At 57.8% G+C, this 20,705-nt stretch overlaps 1 protein-coding gene across 1 annotated transcript in view; it reads right to left on the reverse strand.

Moving 5' to 3' along the window:
• The window catches only part of DYSF (dysferlin), a 101,461-nt gene that overhangs the window by 57,965 nt on the left and 22,791 nt on the right, over positions 1–20,705 (reverse strand). The window contains 12 exon segments of the mRNA XM_086464921.1: positions 1,141–1,281; positions 2,179–2,360; positions 7,311–7,388; positions 7,757–7,850; positions 13,308–13,481; positions 14,563–14,705; positions 15,340–15,445; positions 15,579–15,693; positions 16,304–16,470; positions 16,880–17,011; positions 18,019–18,174; positions 18,726–18,918. Of these exon segments, the coding sequence (XP_086321047.1) occupies positions 1,141–1,281; positions 2,179–2,360; positions 7,311–7,388; positions 7,757–7,850; positions 13,308–13,481; positions 14,563–14,705; positions 15,340–15,445; positions 15,579–15,693; positions 16,304–16,470; positions 16,880–17,011; positions 18,019–18,174; positions 18,726–18,918 (1,681 nt within the window).

The following is a 20,705-nucleotide window of genomic DNA, read 5'->3' on the forward strand; positions in this document are numbered from 1 at the left end:
AAAATCCTGGGCACGGGGTCAGGGATCTCCCTCTGGCAAGGAGGCACGAGCGGAGCCTCAAATCCCCCCCGGCTGCTTTACACTAGCATCAAACAAAGTCCTTGGAGAGGACGGGTTCCCCTTTCCAAGGTCTTCCCCTCCCAGTTCAGTAACTTCTGAGCGGGATGAGGAAGAAGAGGCTGCACACAGATGATTCGGTGCCCTGTCCCGGCAGCAGAGACACCCCCTGACCCCCACCCAGCAGCCTCTCGCGGGGGCAACAAGGCTGGCGCCCAGCGCACCCACCCCCGGCGGCGCAGCAGCACGGCGCGCAGAGCGCAGCGTCCCGCCAGGAGCAGAGCTGGGACCTACATCAGAGAGAGGGAGGAGGGAGCGGCGGGACCCCCGTTCCCAATTAGCACCTCGGGGCTGGGAGGGAGGAACGGGACAGGGAGATTCAGCCTTCCCCGTCCACCCGCTTTCCCTGGCGTCGAGGCACATCTGGGCTGGAGCCAGGCGCCGCGGCCAGTGGAAAAGCCAGAGATGGGAGAGGCGAGGGGGTGGTGCGTGCGGGGGGGACAGGGAGGGTGGGGAAGCACATGAGAGCACACTGGGGTGTGATGAGGCGTCTCTCCTGCCCGGGCTGGCTCCGAAGCCCAGGCTCCTTCCCCCGCGGCTCGTTACTGGAGCGGCCAGCGTTGAGCGCGGCAGCTTGCCGCAGGAGCAACCGCCCGCTTTGGCTCTCGTAAACTCCCTCCGGAAATTAACTCTGAGCAAAGGGCGGCGATCTGGGGCCAAACGCACCAGGCTCTTCCCGTGACGCAAAGGTGCCGAGGCTCGGCGCTCAGCACCGCCGCCAGCCAGGCTGGCAGGGCGCGAGAGACGCCTCCCCAACCGGTACCCGGCAGCCCAGGCTTCGGTCCGGCACCGAGCATCTTCCCGTTGGCCTTGTGGGGCCTCCAGGGCTGAGCGTCGCCGCTGGGTCTGCTCAGTGCAGCCGTCCTGGTGGAACCGAGGACGGGCAGCCACGGGGAGGCTGAGCCCAGGCGGGCGTAACTCAGCGCTGAGCAAAGGCTGGATCCTGCCGGGCGCTGAGAGGCCCCAAGGGAAGGAGCCAGCACTGCAATTAGAGGCAGGATTGGGTCCGGCTGGGGAGCTCACCTTCTCCCTCTGAATCAGCTCGAAGGCAGCCAGCAGCTCCCCGACGTTCCTGTTCGCCTTGACGACCGGGTGCCAGGAGAGCCGCGGCGAGCGCGCCAGGCTGGGCTTGCAGATGCAGCGCCCCATGAACTCGTCCGCACCCTGGAAGGCAATCGTGGGCACAGGGAGGTTTCTTCCCGCCCCACTTCCCGGCGGAGTCCGTCACCACGCGCCCACATCTCGTTTGAAACCCCACCACTCAAAAATCAGGCGCAAGGTCTGAGCCGTTATGGGACCAGCCCAGAAAAAAAGATGGGTTTGATGCCCACGTAGACTCAAGTTTTCAAAATCCTTCCTGCAACTACCAGAGCTAGAAATGCACTCTTTCTTACACATTTTGGCTTAAACAGGAGGTGAAATTCCTATGGTATCACACGATTTCCAGAGCAGGAGCTCTGAGTATAGCATTAAGTATCAGCAGCTCTTGTAAAGCCCCTTCACTGGTCTGCAACGGGATCTTCAGCTGCCTTTGCTGCTTCCTGGTGGCTTCTTTGGGAGGAGGGAGGGCAGAAGGGTTCTGGAGACATATTCTATGTGCTTTTCACTTATGCACTGCCCTTACACGAGTCTGAAATCCCATCCTGTGACAGGCTACAGCCCAGTTTTTCTAGGAAGGACTCAAGGTTATCTCACCAGCCCCCCGAATGCCATCACTACAAGGCTCTTTGGATACCTTTGGGCAGCTGAGCAAACAAAATCTATCGTTCCTCTACTTGCATGATTGCTTTAAAACCTGTCCTAAGCTTTTTTTCCACAAGGAAGCACAGTTAATTTGGCCGCTCTGCAAAACACGATGGAGATGCAGCTTTGGTGACTAGAGCAGGGCCACCAAGGACATCACTGTTTGATGAATTTTTGTCTTCTCACTGTCCAGCTCAGTGAGCAACCCAGAGATGTTACAGCATTGCACTCCAGAGGGCAGGAACACTGACATGCATTTGTCCCATCCACCCCAGCGCACTCACACCATGAAGGTCCAGCTCATGCTGACACACTTACGTAGGTGTCTTGGTCATATATTTCCACCACGATGTTGGGAGGGGAGTCAGATACGTTCTGGGGGTCCCCAAAGATCTCTATCTCGTAGAAGATGAGTGTCTGGTCCCAGGTGGGGTTCAAGGTGTTCTTGATCACCACCGTCTTCTGGCTTTGGTGGAGGAAGGAGACAATGGCATAAGGATCTGCAAGGGACGTTAGACAAAAGGATGAATTAGAGCTACCGGTCTAGGAAGGAGAAAGCAATTCATAGTCATTCAAGGGCCAACGGGCTCTGCAGGGAAGACTGTGAACAGGCTGAAGAGCTGCAGGTCCCTTAGAAAGAGCAATGACATTCCCATCATGTCCCAGGCAACTCCAACTGAGAAGAGAATGAGGCCAAGCTCTCCGACACCTACCCCTATACACCAGTTATTCGCCGCTCAGGTACTTCCCAAGCTAGATGGGGTGTCTGTATGTTTAACAGCCCTGCAAGGGTTGTCTTCCACGGACTTCTGCCTCTCTTGAACCCACCATATCCTCTGAGGACTCACAACTGCATGAAGAACCATCCCTTTGTGGATTTTTGCAGTACCCAGCTCCATCTCATCCTGAGGTCCCCCAGTGCTTGCATTAGTAGAGGAGCAGTCCACCCCTGCCCAACTGCACTGACACTTGGGGTTCTGCAGGTTTCTGTCATGCCAACCCTAAAACATCTCTTTTTCAAACTGAAGAGTCTCAGGCTATGGAGCTATTCCCCATAAAGACCCAATCCAGACCCCTGCTTGTTCCTGCTCTTTTTAGGACGAGACAACCACAACAGCCCGCACAACTTAGCTGTCTGTCTATGCAAAGACCTTCTTTCTCATCCCACAGCAGCCTCCTTTCCTTAAAAACCTTTGATGAAGGATTTTTTTGCCAAAAACCTTTTGGATATCCAACAAGACCATGTTAACCAGAGCAACCTTATCCTCTGGCTTGTGATAGCTCCCACTGGTGGAAACACCATGACCTTCCCTGGCCACATCTCCCAGCACTCCAGTGCCGTAGCATTAGAAATTTCCTCACTGTCTGTCCTGGTCCAGCTTATACTCGTGACACCTCACCCTGTCCACCAGGAGTGAGGTGGCATGAATGGTTCACGTATTGCCTTAAGGTGTGGATTTTTTTTCCCCAAAAGATGACTCTACAAGGTCGAGTGTTTCAATGGTGAGAACACAGCATCTTCCAGCACAGCAGAGAGCCCAAACTGCTTCCACGATGCAACCAGCCTTTCCCAGGGAGACGCAGGAGGTACCAGCCCTGCATATGCGGGTGAGCAGTAACTTCAGGGCAACCCCTGCTGTGAAGACCAGACCATGAAGAAGGTGTCTGAGATGTTACTGTCTCCTTCCTGGGGTCTTTGGTGTCTCCAGAAGGGATGAGAGCTGAGAACACAACCAGCAATCAGCCAGAGTCATCCTCTCAGCCCCCCATGAGGAGGAGTTTGGGATCTCAGCACTCCGGGTTATCCCCCCTGGCCTCCAGCGGCCACACCGGACCGCTCTGGGTCTCCCTTAGGGCTGCTGCCAGCCCCATGCAGATGTCTCAGGTACTCCAGGGTCTCATCAGACCCCTGTACGTAGGCACTGAGCTGGGATCAAGGTGTCTCACCCCTAACTTGGGACAAAGCCAGAGGTTTCTCACTGTGAGGCAGCACCAAACTGTGAGGAGCAGCCTCCCTTAACAACCAAAGCAATTAACACAGGAAGCCTGAGATCAATTAACAACGGAACCATGAAACCTGAGCCCTCTCTAACACCTCCCCTTCCAGATAGCTTCAAGGAGCATGTGGCCCAAACCTGCTGTGGACATCCAGCCCACGCCAGCGGTGGCACTGGGTATGGGGACAGGACGGGCGGTGGCAGAACCAGGACCAAGTGCTGGGCACGAGGCTCGCCACATGCCATGGGATCACGTTATAAGTCCTCACGGAGACTGAACACCCTTCGTGACCTGATAGCCCCCACTGATCCTTGGCAGGGCTGAGACCTCCATGACTGCTGCAACCCACCTGACTGGTGCCAGGTGGACCCCTGAGCGCCGGTTGCCTGCAAAGCCCAACCTCCACGGTGGCAGAAGGCATCACGGGACTTTTCGGAAGGACACGGGCCACCTCCTCTACCTGGTGCCCAGCATAACACGCCACCACAAGACACAGATGCACCAGCGTAGGGGGGTCCACCAGCATGCAGCAGGGTACCACCCAGGTCATCCCAAAGCCCGTCCCAAGAGACCTACTGGTGGCCAGGAGCATGGCAGACCCTACAACTGCAACCCGCAGTGCTCGGCGCTGTGCAAAGCCCCACGGTCCCAGGAGGGGCTGGTCCCCCCCCAACCCTGCAAAACAGCGTGCGCACCCCGACACCAGCACTGTCAGAAGACTGGGAGCTGATGCTGGGAGCAAAACATGTCCTGCCTGCCCTGGAGATGGAGAAGCATCCCCCAGACACCTGAACACGGGGCTGGCTGAGCAAGGCGGCGTCCCCCACCCTCCCTCCCCCCTTCCAGGGATGGAGGGGGGGTCCAGGGGGGTTGTATTTTCTTTCTTGGCGTCCGGACCACAGCAGACGTGTTTAATGAGCCGGGGCTGTTTGCGAGGTGGCCGGCTGGAGAGAGCACTATTCACGCTGGGAAGAACCTTTTCCACTTACGAGCTTTTTTCCAGTAAGAGGAAAGCAGAATGCGTTACAATAAACAAAAAAACCATGGATTTGGATTTGCTTTTTTGCTCTTTTTTCTTTTTTTCCCCCCCTTCCTCTTCTTTTTAAAGGAGGCCTCCATAAAGCCCCTTTGTTTAGACCCTCGTGCGCACAGAAGGTTTATTTTTATAACTGTGTAAAGCCCCCTTAATGAACTCCTTTATGCTTTGTTAAGGCAGCGGAGATCACAATTCCACATTGTGGCATGTTGTTACTCATGTTGTCCTTGGCCGGGTTTTTCCGAAGGAAGGGACTCCCCTCCCCGCTCCGCCGATCGGGGCCATGAGATCACCTCGGTCCCCACCACTTCGAACAACAAACCCTTTGTGGAGGCGGAGGGGAGACGGGACCTCGGTGGGCGCAGACACTGGGTGATTGTTGGGGTGCTCTGCACCTCTCCAGGGCATTTCTGCCCACCCCCCCACCCCCCCCCCCCAAGCCCCTCTACCTCAAAACACCAGGGGAAGCAGGAGCCCCTTGGGACTGTGGTCCTGCTGCCTGGCATGGTGATGCCCGGCTGTCCCCGCAGGCTGCTCCTTGCTGCGGGTCCCCACGCTGCACCACTTTTTGGGGGCTGTCCCTGCGTCCCACCCGAGATCTGTCACCCTCAAGCCAACACCGGTGGGCCATCCCACGCCCAGCCCCTCTGCAAACCCCTGTGGCAGATGGCCAGGGGCAGCCTTGGAGGGACGTTGGATGCCTCCTCCCTGCGGGCATCTCTGTGGAGGGGTGTGGGTGCTCCGGGGATACCTGCCCCAGGACCTGCTCACATCTCAGATGTGCCCCCACCCCCCACCCCCCATAGCAATGAACCAACAGGGGACTTTTTGGATTGCTCCAGCTCTGGCTTTGACTCAAGAGGTAGACAGTAACATCCCCACCGTCCCTGCTTTCCCACCACGAAATGACACTCCAAAGCATTAATGTGTGTGGGAAAAGGCAGCTTCGGTCACAAGCACCAAAGAGCCACAGGGCCACCTGGCTGGGGTGGCCCAGCCCATGGGGAAGGGGATGTGGGACCCTCCAGCTGCTGGGGGGCCGGTCCCTGCTCAGGTCAACGGCAAAGGGTCATCCCTGGCATGTCCTCCCACCTCTGCAGCCACGCTTCACCCTCTGCTGCAAGCAAAACACTCCCAAAACCAAGCCCCCTACACCCAAGCAGCCTTCAGCACCAAAAGATAACAGAGCTGCCCAGCAGACAAAGTGACGTGTCTTATTCTGACTTGATTTCCTAACGCAGAGAACACGAGCTCAGCACGGGATGTCCCGACCCCTTCAGCTCAAGTCCGGCAGTTTCAGAAGCGCCTGAAGCTGTGCTGGGGGTGTGTGGAGCAGCAGGACGTGGAAAGCTCCTCGCTCAAAGCCCACAACACCCTTTTCTCCACCTGGGACCACACTTTTTTTACACAAAGGGGCATTTTTTTACCATCCTGTCTGAAGGATGCCCGGTTCAGGCACCAGCTCCATCAAGGAAACCCCCCGGCCGTTGCCTCCCAGCCCCCTTGCAAAGTTTCCAGGATGGAGAGCGGAGGAGCAGCAGCTCAATTTAGTGTTTGGTTGTGAAAACAAATACGAACCATTTCACAGATTTGCCACTGTTAGGTTTTTTCCTTTCCAACCGTATTTTCAATCAATTCTTTCATTCTTAATAAACGGGGTCTCCCTTCTTCAGCCTTGATCCCTTCCCAAACCATAGGACAAATCCCCTCCACAAACCCCAAACCCAGGAGACTGCTGCCCGCCCCCTGCCCTGCAAGGGTGGGCAAGAGGTCAGCCAGGATTCAACCAGCTGGGAGCAAGCTGGATGCTGAGGGCACACAAATCCTATCAGAAACTTCATGAGGATGCCAGAGAAGAAGGTGCCTGTCTGCTCCGAGGTCCTAATTACACCCTTGCACCCTTTTTCATTCTTCTGAGCACATCTCATGGAGGTTTCTGCCCTGTGGTGCATCATCTCAACACCAGCCCGGAGCCCTCCGTGCTCCCAGAGGGGGCGGCTCAAGGCAAGGTGCCACGGTAAACATCCCTGCCCTCTGCTCCGGTTTTATTTGTCATGCCCCTGAGCCGTCTGCTACCCAGCCTTGCCACCGGCTTTCAGCCTCACCTTGGGTCGGGGAGAAGGAGCTATTAGCAAAGCAAACAGCTCTGACTCACGGCTGACCCGGGTAACTTGTGGTTTCTGGTTGGTTTCTCACATAAGAGTTCTTGAAACTCTGATTTTTTTGCTGATGGGAAATCCAGCTCCCAGGCTGGTTGCTTGGGAAAGCCTCGTGCCGCTGTCTTTTGTTGTCTGGCTGCTAAACACCCCTCATTTCACATCAATAAATAACCCAAAATTTGCTTTACAGACCCCACTACTCCCCAGCATTCGTTACAGAACTAATTAGCAGCACAAACAAGCGGACGTGAGCGTACCTGAAAAGCTGTCCTTGTCCATGGCGATCAGATCCCGCGCTTGGTACATGTAGCAGCGGAGGTGGTACCTGTTCCCACCTGTCCAGAGGAATGAGAAACAGGTGAGAGATGAGTCCAGGGATGAGGGCAGGGCACCAGAGGAAGAGCTGAGTTTTTAACCAGCCCCAGGCTCGTGCCCGAGGGCAACTTGGCTTAATCCTTCCCGTGCCTTCCCAAGAGAGCACCCAGCCCTGAGCGTGTCAGCATTCCCAGGGGGACAAGGGGTGCCCCATCCTTGTTCACCCCACACACACACCTCCTTTCCATCCACCTGCACTCAAGGTGGGCGAGAGGAAGAGGATGGGAAACGCTCAGCTGTGGGCTCCCCACAGCGGAGACCCCCACCCCCCACGCCGGGACTCACTGCAGGGGGATTTCACCCGCCCCTCGGACCCTCGGGGTCTTACAGTCAAATATGCACGAAATGGTGGGTCTGTTGACACCGAAACTGAGGGTGGAGATGGATTTGCCATCATCGCTCTTGTCGTCTGTCACTCCCCCCTGCAAGAGAAAGCAAGGCAAGGTCGGTCATGCCGAGACCCTCTCCACAGCCAGGGCTCCCCACGGGACGGAGTCCTCCAGGGAAACATCCACACGGGCATCCAAGAGGACTTTGGGGTTCCAATGCCTCCCGGCAGCCCAAGGAGGGACCCTCAGGCTTTTCTGCTCCAGGAGGGCAGAGGGGACCCCAGAGGGAAGAGGACATGACAACAAAAGCAGCCCCACGGCCACTGACTCACATCCCCTCCCAGCATCTCACCAGGACGGAAAAGCCTCTCCATAAAGTTCATCGTTCCTGGAGCACCAGTTAGGAGTTAAAGTCATTTCACCAAGTCCCCTTGCGAGCAAAATTAATGGAGTATAAACTTCGTGAGCAGTGATACAGACGGTGTCAAATGCAGCCAAATGCCCCATTCGCTGCCCCGGGGGAGCCTCGGCCGCCCTTGGCCATTGCTCTTCCCTCTTCTTGGGCTCGCCTGCGAGAGCCGGCCTTTTATCACCTCCTAATTGCCGCGTTCAGCTTGAAATATTTACTTGCAGGAAAAGGGAGCGTAAAAGCAACTTCCTGGAGAGTATAAATCTGATCTTTAAATATTTTTCAGTTATCAAATGCTAGGGAGAGACAGGAGGGGCGTTTAAAGAAAAAAGGGAAAGAAAGAAGGAACAAAGAAAGAAAAAGCAAGTCCAGGATGAAGATTCCAGAGCCTGGAGCCGCCTGGTCCCAAAAAGGTGACAGGAGCTGAGGTGGTCTGCAGAGCCCTCCTTGCCCTTCCAGGCAGGAATGGCAATCACCACGACATTGTCTGCAGAGGAAGCCCGGCGGTTCGCGCTGGGTTTACAGCGGTGAGGTCGCGCCGAGGGTTTGCAAGGCAACCTCCAGCGCTGCCTTCCCTTCCTCGCCCCCCTCCCCGCAGGAGCTGAATAGCTCCTCAGTTATTTTTATGACATTTCTGCCCAGCAGACCACCGGTCCCCCCCCCCACCCCAACCTGCGCCCGCTGCCAGCCTGGGGAAGGGCAAGCGGAGGAGAGCAGGAGCCGAGACAGACAGGGATTGCTCTCCGGGTTCGCCACGGGTCTACTTTCCTAAGCCGAGTCCTGCCCTGAGCCACCTGGGGACTGTCCCAAGACGTGGGTGGCTGTAGGAAGGCTCCAAGGACTGCCAAGACAAGGGCACACCAGGAAGGAAAGACCCGTCATCCTTCCGCGCTGGAGGACAGCAGGAGAGAGCGGCTGAGTCAGTGGGAAGCAGCGTCTGAGGCAGCTCAGCCCACCCCATGGGGGAACCCCAAACCCATCAGGCTAACGGCATCCAAGGCAGCCGAAACCCAGCGCCACGTGGCCCATCTTCAGGCAGCACCGCTCTGCGAGCGGCAGCGCTGCCCAGCCCCAACGCCGCTCCCCATGGGACAGGGAATAGGGGGACATCCCCCCGCTCCCCGTTGTTCGTGGTCAGGGGAAGGATGGAGCACGTGGGAGACGCGAAATCAAAAGTCTCCGAGCGAAAGTGGGAGTGAGCACATGCTGGGGGAGAGCGAGCGTGCAAAAGATATCACGGTCGTGTGGGGCTGGGGGGCGGTTGTGATGCAGCAGGGCCGGGCAAGGGGCAGGACCCAGGGTGACCAGCAGCCCCCACGCCAGCTCTCCCCACTGCAGGGAGCTGGGCCGACTGGGAGCAGTTGCTCGCACCCCACGGGGTCCATCTGAAGAGACGCTGAGCTCGCCCTGCAAAGGTGCTGAGCCCCACACACGGCCCCGGCGTTGCAGCCGCTCAGCTGCATGGGGGCAGCACCCCCAGAGTGGAATTTTTCAGGAAAGCCTCCACCACGGAGTCCCCAGCTCCTCCAAACCGCCCCCCCCCCCCCCCCCACCAGCTGGGCAACCCGCTGGGGCTCTGCTTTCCAGCTGCTCCCAGCTCTGGGTCGCCCCAGCCCTGAGGTTTTGGGGTTCAGCCTGTCTCAAGGGCACCGATTGCTCCATTTGGTGAGGCCGGGGCGATGCACTCCGAGCATCCCCAGGAAGAGGGAGGCCCAGAAACCCCGAGCACCACCCGCACATTCCTGCATCCAAGACACAAAATTCCTGCTGGTCATGTTTGGAATTATCTTCCTGTTGGAAACCAACCCTCTCGAGCAGCTCAAACCAACCCTCTTCTCGAACAGCTCAGGGAATTAGCACTTGGGGTGTTGCCTTGTTCTGTCTGACTTTGCACTTTAATCCTCGCTCCGCTTCGGTTTCCCTGCACCACCATACGGCTCCTTCGCTGGACGGCAACCCCTGCCACAGCCACAACATTGCACAGACGCCTTCCGCGGCCAAGGCGGCAGATAACAGGAACGGGACGGAGCAGACAGGAGGGGTTTCGGGAGGCTCCGGCAGCCGGTGGCGTGCCAGCCCCTGGCCCCAGGCCTGGGTGAAAATTCCAAGCTGGGGGATGCTCCAGGCTCCCTCTCCTGACAGCGTCTTTATTCTGCGCCAGTGTGACCGGAGCTGGTGGCCACAGCTCGAGCTCTGCCCCATCCAGGTGCCCTTCTCAGCTCTGCACCCCTGACACCTCAGCTGGTGATAGCTGCCTCCCTCTGCCCGCCTTCAAAATGCTTTAGAAATAAGATCTAGTGAAAAATCAGGGCCCACCCTTCCCAGCCCTCAGCACCCACTCGTATTTTCCCACCCTCGGCATCACCCCGATCCCAGCTCTGCTGCGTCGCACCGAGTCCCTCCTCCTGCTCGTGGCTCCAGCAGATGGAGGGGCTGACCCTGGGCAAAGCCAGAGGGTCTGGGATTGCTGGGTAGGAGACGCTATGTAAATTTAGGTATTATTTCAGGATGGAGCATCCTGGAAAAATATGTAAGTTATTCAAGAAATAGAGGCGAGCTGGAAGGGCCTGAAGCTGCAAAACCAGAAAGTATGGCAAGATCATTTATAAAGCCGTCCACAGAAAACCAAGCAACCACAGAAAATGAGGCCAGTAACCCCAAAATATGAGGGCACCAAGGTGAGCCAAAATGACCTACTGCGGAGGGGAATTGGGCAAGCAGAGCCTGAAGGGCGGGTGCCCTGGTCCTGCACCAGCCAGGCTGCCGGGAGGCCGAGCCAGGGCTGGGGAGGGATTCACCTGCCGCTCTCCCGGGCTGGTCCCTCCCGAGCTGTCCCCCTGGGGGGACAGCATCCCCTGAAACCTCCACATCTGCAGGAAATACTTCTCCTTGTCAAGACGGCATCACCCTGCCCAAGCGGTGGTTTCTCTCCCAGGAGCAGCGTGGTCCTGCAGCAACGGGACCTGGGGCTCCCCCGGGACCCTGCTGTCACCCAGGACACCGCTGAGGGTCTGCCTTGTGTTTCGGTGACATTCAAGCAGGGGAAATTTACAGTTCAGGCACTTGCTTGGCATAAGGGGGTTGGATGTCTGCACCGGGGTCGTACAGGAGCAGCGGTGACATGTGGGGCAGGGCTTGCTGGGGAAGGAGGAGAGAGGAAAGCAAGGCATGGCATGGCATGGCGTGGCAAGGGAAGGCATGGGATGGCATGGCAAGGGAAGGCATGGGATGGCATGGCATGGCAAAGTATGGCGTGGCAAGGGAAGGCAAGACAGGGCAAGGCAGGGCAAGGCAAGGGAAGGCAAGGGATGGCAAGGGAAGGCATGGCAAGGGAAGGGAAGGCATGGCAAGGGAAGGGAAGGCATGGCAAGGAAAGGGAAGGCATGGCAAGGGAAGGGAAGGCATGGCAAGGGAAGGCATGGCAAGGGAAGGGAAGGCATGGCAAGGGAAGGGAAGGCATGGCAAGGGAAGGCACGGCAAGGCATGGCAAGGGAAGGCATGGCAAGGGAAGGCAGGGCAAGGGAAGGGAAGGCATGGCAAGGGAAGGGAAGGCATGGCAAGGGAAGGCACGGCAAGGCATGGCAAGGGAAGGCATGGCAAGGGAAGGCAGGGCAAGGGAAGGCACGGCAAGGGAAGGCACGGCAAGGGAAGGCACGGCAAGGCATGGCAAGGGAAGGCATGGCAAGGGAAGGCAGGGCAAGGGAAGGGAAGGCATGGCAAGGGAAGGGAAGGCATGGCAAGGGAAGGCACGGCAAGGCATGGCAGAACAACTGCATTTTTTTTTGCTAGAATTGTTTTTGTTTAGAAAATAAGCACAATAACAAACTGGATTTGTTACGTGATAATATAATAAAAGTTATAGACGTAACTTTGGCATAAAGATAAATGAGAGATTTGGGAGGCTGCCAAGAACCAGGCACTCCAACGCTGACTGAGGCGGCTAAGAAACGCTTGGAAAATAAATATGCAAAGTAGGTAACGTCAGGTCTACCAGGCCTTGGGGGTGGAGGGCTGGAAGGGGCAGCCACCGGCAGCCTGGGGTGGGGGAAGGGGTGCTCAGCAGCATGCCAGTGACACCGGGGGACACTTAAATCCACCAGGCACCCACCACCACTGTGCCAGCGCCACCAGGAGCGAAGCAAGCAGCGGCTCCCAGGCACGGTGCCACACTGCCATTTTAACGGGGCTTTGTTCTCCTCCTCCCCTTTGCTTCAGCTTCTGCCCCACACGCGTGGGGAGGGGAGTCTGCTCCCCAGGGTCTCCCCCACATCCCCTGGTACCCCCAGCGGACGGGTCCGTCAGCAGCCAAGTTCACAAACCCGTTTCATTTGCGGGCTAACGAAGGCGAAACAAGGGCACTGCTGAGTCCCTTGGGAAAGCACACGCTGGAGCAGAGACCCAAGGCGCCCCATCAGACACCCCCCACCCACCTCCCCTCGCCCCCAGGGCCAGGGAAGGGCATGGGGGGTTCCCGCACAGCCCCACGGGCGCGCACACACCCGCACACGTGTGCATGGACACCCCCCCCCCCCCCCCCTCATGTTATAGCATTCTCCAGCTAAATCCTCCTCGATTGTCTCTGCTGAGATGCAGAGGGATGAAGCATCTGGCTGAAAATCACGTCAACAGGCCCCAGGGTGAAGGGGGAGAAACCAGGGTCCCACCAGCAGCCCTGGGGGTGGGCGGCAGCAGAGACTTCCCCCCCCCCCCCCCCCACCTCGAGATGGGGCCAGCGTGAGCTCAGGGCTGATGCACGCGAACGCCGTGGAGCCGCTTGTGTCCCAAAGGGGCTGCAGGGTTCAAACGTGGGACGGAGGGAAGGACAGAGCAGGGAAGGAGGGGGAAGAAAAGCCAAATGGGGGGAAAAAAATGTAAAAAAGTCCTATAATAGGGGCTTTGTGCTGCTGTGGTTGGTTCTCATTTAGTTATTGGAAAAGCCAAAGGATTATGAAATCCCGTGTATTAAGGAAGCCAGAATATGAGCTAACCAAGCAGCGGCGGGTGCGAGCGGCAGATAACGAGCGGCAGATAACGAGATTCACCCCAGGTCCGCTCCCTGGGATGGAATGGAGGGTGGGAGCAGAGCCCAGTGGGATCCCCTTCCCAGGCAGCCATTTTGGGGGGGAAAGGCGGGTACCTACCAGGGCCCCCTCCAAGGCGAAGACGGCGGCGGCCCCGGTGCGCTCCAGAGGCTCCATCCTGCGCCTCCAGCGGCGGCGGCGGAAGGTATCGGTCCGGCGATGCTTGAGGTGGAAGCGCCAGCCGAAGAGCGAGGCGTACTCCCAGCCCTCGCCGTCCAGCTCCTCCTGCTTGTGCTGCCGGGCAGGGACACGCCGGGGCTCAGGATGGGGCTCGGACCCCCCCACCCCGTGGCCCCCCCTGCGATGGCGGGACCCTGGCACAGCCGAGGGGCAAAGCCACTTGTGGACGGGGCTCTCCAGGGCCAAGGTGGTGCCCACCCAAACTGGGATCCAGCCTCTTCAGGCTGTTGCCTGCCCACCCTGCGTCCCCCCTGCAGCTCTCAGAGATATAGAATAGAACCACAGACTCTTTTAGGTCGGAACAGACCCTTAAGATCATTGAGTCCAACAGTTGGACGCTGCCGAGTCCACCACCAGGGATTCAGCCCTTCGGCCAGCCCCTGGGATGAACCCCGCTCGGAGAAGGGTCGCCGGGCTGGGGGCTGCCCATGCTGAGCGAGGAGGGCGATGGATCCTGCCCAGGCCTGTGTAGCACCAGTGCCTCCATCTCCCCAGCCTGCCCTCCCCTTTGCCACCACCTCTGATCCCTCCCAGGGCCACCACAGCTCTGCCACTGCCAGGACCTTCTCCCTGCGGCACCCGTCACGAGCCCGTGAAGGGTTTTTCTCTCCAGAGCTGTGTCGCCTCCCTGTGACACCTGCATCCCTTTGGCAAACGGGGTGGCAGGGGCTCCCCATGCTTTCCTGCCACAATTGTTTAGAAAAAGCGCTGGAGAAGGAGGCAAGTGTGTTGGGGAACGGGCCGAGGGGGGCAGGGAAGAGCGGCAGCGCTGCGGTGGCATTTGCAGTCCGATTGCACCACCTAGAGGGAAGCAGGACCGGGACAGGGGACAGAATGGGGACCTCTGCCAGCCCCGGTCCCCAAAGCTGCTTCGTGGCACTAGGGGAGGTCTCCGTCCCACCCCGCAGCCCAAGCAAGCACCCGTGGAGTGGTCTCCATCTCCGGAAGATGTTGACTCCCCATGGTGGAAACCACAGAGGCTGCTGCCTGCTCCAGCATGGAGAGAGACCAGGACCACCGTGCTCCAAAGCACAGCAGGTCTCTGAAGAAGGCCAAGCACCTCCACCTTCGCATGGAGAGGCAGGGACGTGGCCCCGACCTGCTCTCACCCTCTTCTCCCCGGCCCCCACCCTACCTTCCTCATGGCCTCCATCTGCGCCAGGTCCCTCCGGCGAAGCCGCACCCAGCGCCGTCGCCGGTTGGTGTGGTACATCTTCTCGGCCGGCACCCAGGCCTTGGGCTTGCGGTCGGGTGGGATGGTGATGCCGTACTCCCAGCCTTGGAGAGAAGGAGACGTCTGGACGAAGGTGGGAGGAGAGCACCCCACCTTGTGTCCCACCAGGGACCTCTCTTCGTGTACATCCAGATTGGAACAGCTTTAATAGCAAAGATTTGTCCACACACAACGGGCTTTTCTAGTTTGCTGGTCCACGCAGATAACGACCTACTCGTGCTGCTGCCCAATGGAGGTGTCCCTCTGGGGACGCCCAGGTGATGGATTCATGGTGTCCCACCAGCCTTTGGCTCACAGCTTGGGGAATTCTCCTCTCTGTCCTTCCTTCCTCAGGCAACCCCAACCCTTGTGAATATCTCGGATGCTCTCTGCCTGATGCTTTCCGTTTCTCTGTCACCAGAAGACAGGTAAAATCATCCAGAGCAGCCTGGACTATCCCCAGCAGCAAGGAAAGTGCTGGTTTTGTGACTATCCACCCCTCGGCCTCAGCCAAAGCAAAGGGGAGAGGGTACACTCAGGGCCTGACCCCCTTCTCCTGAAGCCAGCGGGGCAGCTCACACAGCCATGAAGGGGATATTCTCATCCCTGGTGCTGGATGGGACCATGGAAGGAAACACCACAATGGGCAGAGTAAAAGGGATGAAAAGAGGACAGACGCCCAAAACTCCTTCCTGATACCTTTCTCATCCACAGCTCTGTTGAGGTCTGTGTCCCACTCCACATCTTCCCACTTCCAGCCCGGAGGACACTCAATCTCATCCTTGTGCAGGACCTTCTCCCCATTCTGTGGGACACAGAGGTGTTTTCAATCAAACGATGCCCAGCAGATGCCTCGATCTCCCCTGAGCCCCCTGGGGGCTTCCTGCCACTGCAGCCTGGGGCGGTGCTCAGCCCCCGTCTGCTCGCTTCACCCTTACCACGTCGGTGTAGGCATCAGTCATGTGGATCCACTGGCCTCCGGGCAGCCGGACCTGGTTCTCAAACACCTCCTCCACAAAGCTCAGGTGCCCGGCATCCACGTCGTGCAGCAACCTGCACCCCGGGGAGACACACGGCGTCAGGGGCTCCCCCTCCCGCCCTCCCAGCCCTGCACGGGCAGCAGCAGTGCCTCCCTCCTCTCGGGGCCAGCCATGCCACCCCAGCACACGCTGTGCCTCCTGGACCTCTTCCACCCCGGAGGCACCAAGCCAAGATCCCACGAGACCTCAGCAACCCGTCCCAGGTGAAGCCCAAAAAACACGGGCTGTAAATCCAACGCAAGAAGCCGGCAGAGCTCTGCTGAGCATCCGCTGCCCCCTCCCATCCCCTCGGTGCCCCGCTGGGATCCCACCTCCAAAGCTCCTCAGCGTGGGGCTTGCACAGGCCCCCCAGGGAGCTGGGTGATGGGGCTGCCATGTCCTTGAGCACCCGCACAGCACCCACCACCCCAGGGACATCACCCTGCGCAGAGATGATGCCGTTTTGCATTAACGTTGTTGCCCACCAAGGACAGGGCTGGCAGATGGGGAACCCCCCCGTGGCACCCCAGACCTCCATCCAGCTTTCTGGGTGACCTTGCCACCAGCTTAGCATCTGCTCAGGTGTTTGGGGTGCCTGGGACAGCCCACCCAGGCTCTGCTCTTTGCAGAAAACCATCACTCACGTCTTCTCCGGGCAGATGAACCAGTCCCCAGCCCAGGTCCAGCCCGTGGAGGGGCGGAAGCTGTCCTTGGGCAGCTTGATCTTGCCGGTGACATCTGAGTATTTGGGGTAGGTCAGGCCAGTTGTCCCCCAGTTCCCCACCAGCGCCAGCTTGGTCTGGTTCTCATACTGGGAAAGCAAGAGCAGAGAGGTTTTTTGTGTTGGAGGCACAAAACCTCATGAATAATCCTTTTGAAATCCCATGAATAATCCCTTCTTTCCTGGAGAGCTCCATCCCTAACCCCCACACCCCCATGGGCACCCCCAGATATCCCCCTCACACCCCCAGCAGGTGGAAGGAGGTGTGAAGCCACGATGCAGCTTTATGGCTCATCACCAACCTTCTCCCCAACCTTTCCACCCGGAGGCTGGTGGACACGGCTCTTTCTTCTCACGGTCGGTAGGGGCCTACGTGACCCCCACCAGGCAGTGCCCTCACCTACGGCCCAGCCCATCCCCTCCCCTCCATGGTGGAGCTGGTGCCCACGCCAGAGAATGAAAAATAGACCCTTCATGGTGGTCCCTGCGAGCTGCTCACCGTTTCAGCAAAGACGGAGAGCTTCCCCTCGGCGTACTGGTTAAACTCCTTCTCATCGACCGACAGCCCGAACCAGAGCTGGACGCGGATCTGGGCTGGGATCCTCGGACCTGTCGCCTCCTCCTGGGGGTACTGCCAAAGGCAGAGACCCGTTAATATCCCCGAGGAGGGTATTAATGGGGGATGCTGGAGATACGAGGCTGGGGGTGGTGGATGTGAAGCCCCCATAGCCCCAGCTGGGGACGCACCGGGGTAGAGGGGATACGGAGCATCCCTGGGAATTGGGGCAACATCAACAGCAGGCAGAGCACTTTGGGGATGACCTTGAGGAGCTCCAAAGCCCTGGTGGTCAGGGCTGCTGCATCTCGGTGAGACACCCTTCAGGGCTAGGACACCAAAGCCAGCCAGCATACTTCAGCAAAAATAGAAAGAATAAACAGCGAGATGTCTCACTGCCCTTTTTTTTCTCTCTCAGTCACTTTTTTTCCCCTTCAAGTGATGCTAGTTTTCCATCCAGAGCTAAAGTACAGAAAAAAACCCAATATATTTTGGTTCTTCTTTTGCTGCCAGCTGGGCTTGGGGTTTTGGGGTTTATTCAGTTTATTTTATTTCACTTTATTTTTTTAGAGCTTGTTCAGCACTGATTGTCTGCTCCCAAGCTGGCACGCAGCAAAAGGCCAAAGAAATATCATTTGAGATGTGAGAAGCTCGGTAAGTGCCTGGCAGAGGAGGCCGCAGCTTAAATTTCCTGCAGTGGCAGAGGGTCAGGAATTTTGAAAAACATAAAATAACATTAAAAAATTAAAAACTAAAACACGTTTTTTTAAAAAAGCACCATCTGGGCCAAAGTGCACCCATCTTCGCTGCCCTGGAACTTGCAGAAAATACAAAGATATTCACAGGAATCTGCTGCAGATCCACATAAGATGAGCTGAAGCCCAACCAGCCTCTCACCGTGCAGGAACCAGCACCAACAGGGTTGAAACTGGGGCTGGGGGGTCCCAGCACCCGCTCGTGGGTTGACGTTGCGTTGGGATTTCAGGTTTCCCTGCTTGGTTTTCTCTCTCTTTTCTTTTAGGGGAAAAAGGATGTTTTCAAAGTAACCGCCACGCACGCACATACACCCAAAGCCAAGGTACCTTCAGGAAGACGGTCTGCAGCTTCCCGCAGTTCTTGCCGCAGCAGCCGGAGATGCTCCTGGAGAAGAGGACCTCGTGGGCCGGCACGCGGGCGTACGCCACGCGCTTGTCGCCCTGCAGCATCCAGATCACGATGTCGGGCAGGCTGTTCTGGGGCTGGGAAACACAAAACCCAAAGCGTCCAACCGGGCCGAGGGGCTCCAAAGTAGCTCATCGGCCGCAGAGGGATGCGGGAGGCTGGAGAGCAGCCGGGCCCCGAGTCCCGCTGCCAACCCAAGCCCGCGGAGGGAGCCCAGTCGATCCAAACCCCATCCCAGCAGCTCCGGATCCCACCTGGGTCTGGCCAGGGCAGAGCAGCCCCACGTTTCCCCAAGCCCTGCCCTCCGCGGCCAGCCCAGGTCGCGGCAGCAGCTTTGGTTGGGGGTTTACTGGCCGTAAAGCTCTGCCACGAACGAGGCTAAACCTCAACGACCGGGGGCCAAACCCGGCGCCTTCCTGACTCTGTTCCCATCACTGCAGGGGGAGGACACGGGGTCAACCCTCGCACGGGGCGGGGGCAGGACTCTGCCTGCGAGAGCAGCATCGCCTCTGCTCCCCGCCACGCCACCGGGCGATGGCCCACGACCATCAGCGAGCAGCACCGTGGCGGCGAGCTCGGGGAGAACGAGACCCCCCTCCACGGCGAAACGCAGCTCCCGCGGCGGTACCTCCTCTGCCATGGCCTTCAGCCTGCAGAGCCAGTCCTCTGCCTGCTCCAGGGCTGCCGACAGGCTCGAGTCCTCGTGCTTGAGCTTCAGGGCTGCCTTCACCATCTGCTCCAGGTGGGTGCTGCGAAACCGGTACATGTTCTGGTCCAGGTGGGTGCTGGCCGGCTTCCCCAGGACGTCGGGCAGGGTCAGGCTGCAGGGACGGGCAGAGATGCGGCGTTAGCAGCTCGCTCACCCTCTCATGGGGCTTTGCTGCCTTCTTTTAATTTTTTTTTTCCCCTCCTTTTCAGCAAGTTTCCGAAGAATTAACGAGCCACCGAAGACACATTTGGGGAAGACAGCAACGCCAAGAGCAGAGGAGCTTCAAACCGCACTTGCAGCCCCCACGCATCACCCACAGCAGCCAGGACGGGGCCCTGGCTGAGCCGTGCACACCGTGCACACACACACACACACACACACACACATTTTAATATAAATTGATTCAAGCTGCTGGATAAATACTTCAGGAGGATCGTCGCTGCGCTGAGCCATTTAGAGGTTTTCCTGTAAAATGCGGCGATTTATGGTGCTGCTGCTGTTACAAATGCTCTTCTCGCTCCCAGCTCCCCACCTGCCACCCCCCAACCAGCCGCAGGGTTCCCCCCCTCGGGCTGGGATGGGGCTCCATAAGGCCCATTTTCACTGCATGGTTGATAAGAAGGACAACATTTCTTGCCTAGCTATGCTGGTCAAGACACGCCACGGACAGGCGCACACCGTGGTACCCGCCCAGGACGGTGCCGCTGCAGGTTGTCCCAGGCTAATAACTCGGTCTGGCCGAATTGGCAAATTAAATTTCTGCTTTCTGCATAAAGCCAAATCGACAGGAGGCTGAGGGAGGGACACACGGTTGAAGCGAGGGCGGTGAACCCTAGTTCTTTCGTTTCTCTTGAAGAGAAAGGGGTTTGCTGCTACTCCCAAAGGGAGCCGGAGCGCTGCCGGGGTTGCTAATTATCCCGCTCATTCAGTAGCCTCCTGGGCGAGGAGCTACTTTAAAAGACCGTGTTGGGTTGGCGGCCCCGAGCCCTCCACGGTTAGACCGATCACAGCCTGTGAACCCAGCCTGGGGTGTCCACGCTGTGTTTGCGTATTTGTTAGGAAGGAGCTGCGAGTGAGCTGACCCCCGCCACGCGTTTTCCGCAGCTTGCGTCGTCACCGCTGCACGGGAAGGACAACGCTCACCCACCGAGCAAACCCCGCTTTGTGGCAGGAACTATGATGGACTTCGATATCCTTGCAGGAACAGGGGAAAAAAAGGAAAAAAAAAAGAAAAGAAAAAAAATCCCACTGCAGTGGAATTTCATTTTAGAAAGATAAACTACAAAACTACGCAAAAAAAAAAAAAAAAAAAAAAAAAAAAAAAAAAAAAGGAGGAAATGTCTTACAGGGCTGTGGAAAGGAGCAGAGAAAGGGTTAAATCCCACAAGCAGCATGGGAAAGGTTTGAAGAGGTCTTGTTCCTGGCCCTACGTGCCACACGTCCTGTAACAACTACAACGATTAAATGAAGTTAAATTTTGCTCAAAGGGAAAAATGGAAAAGACCACGGACTCCACCAAATGGAATGTAAAAATACCATGAAGTTGTTAAAAAAAAAAAAGCCAAAAGATGAAGAAGCGCCCGCTAAAAGCATAAAACCCAAAGAACTGACCCTGTTCAGGTGGATAAACGACACGAGGAACGTGTGGAGGTGAGCCAGAGCGAGACGCAGCATTTTTCATAAGAAAAAAGCTGGGAGGACATCAGGGCTTGAGCCCCTTGTGGGGGTCCATCCTGCCTTGGCAGGTGGGAGGAGAGGACTGGGAGGTAAGAACTCAGGTAAGAAACGGCTGGATGGGATCTGTAGCTTTGTGCTTAATATTGCTTAATATTAATGTGATTAAAGGAAGGAGCAGCGTGATGGCAACCCCAAAGCCGTCTGGGAGGATCTGGAAGAACC

Source organism: Leptosomus discolor, chromosome 4 (genome assembly GCF_034619465.1).
Source record: "Leptosomus discolor isolate bLepDis1 chromosome 4, bLepDis1.hap2, whole genome shotgun sequence".
NCBI classification, from domain to species: domain Eukaryota; kingdom Metazoa; phylum Chordata; class Aves; order Leptosomiformes; family Leptosomidae; genus Leptosomus; species Leptosomus discolor.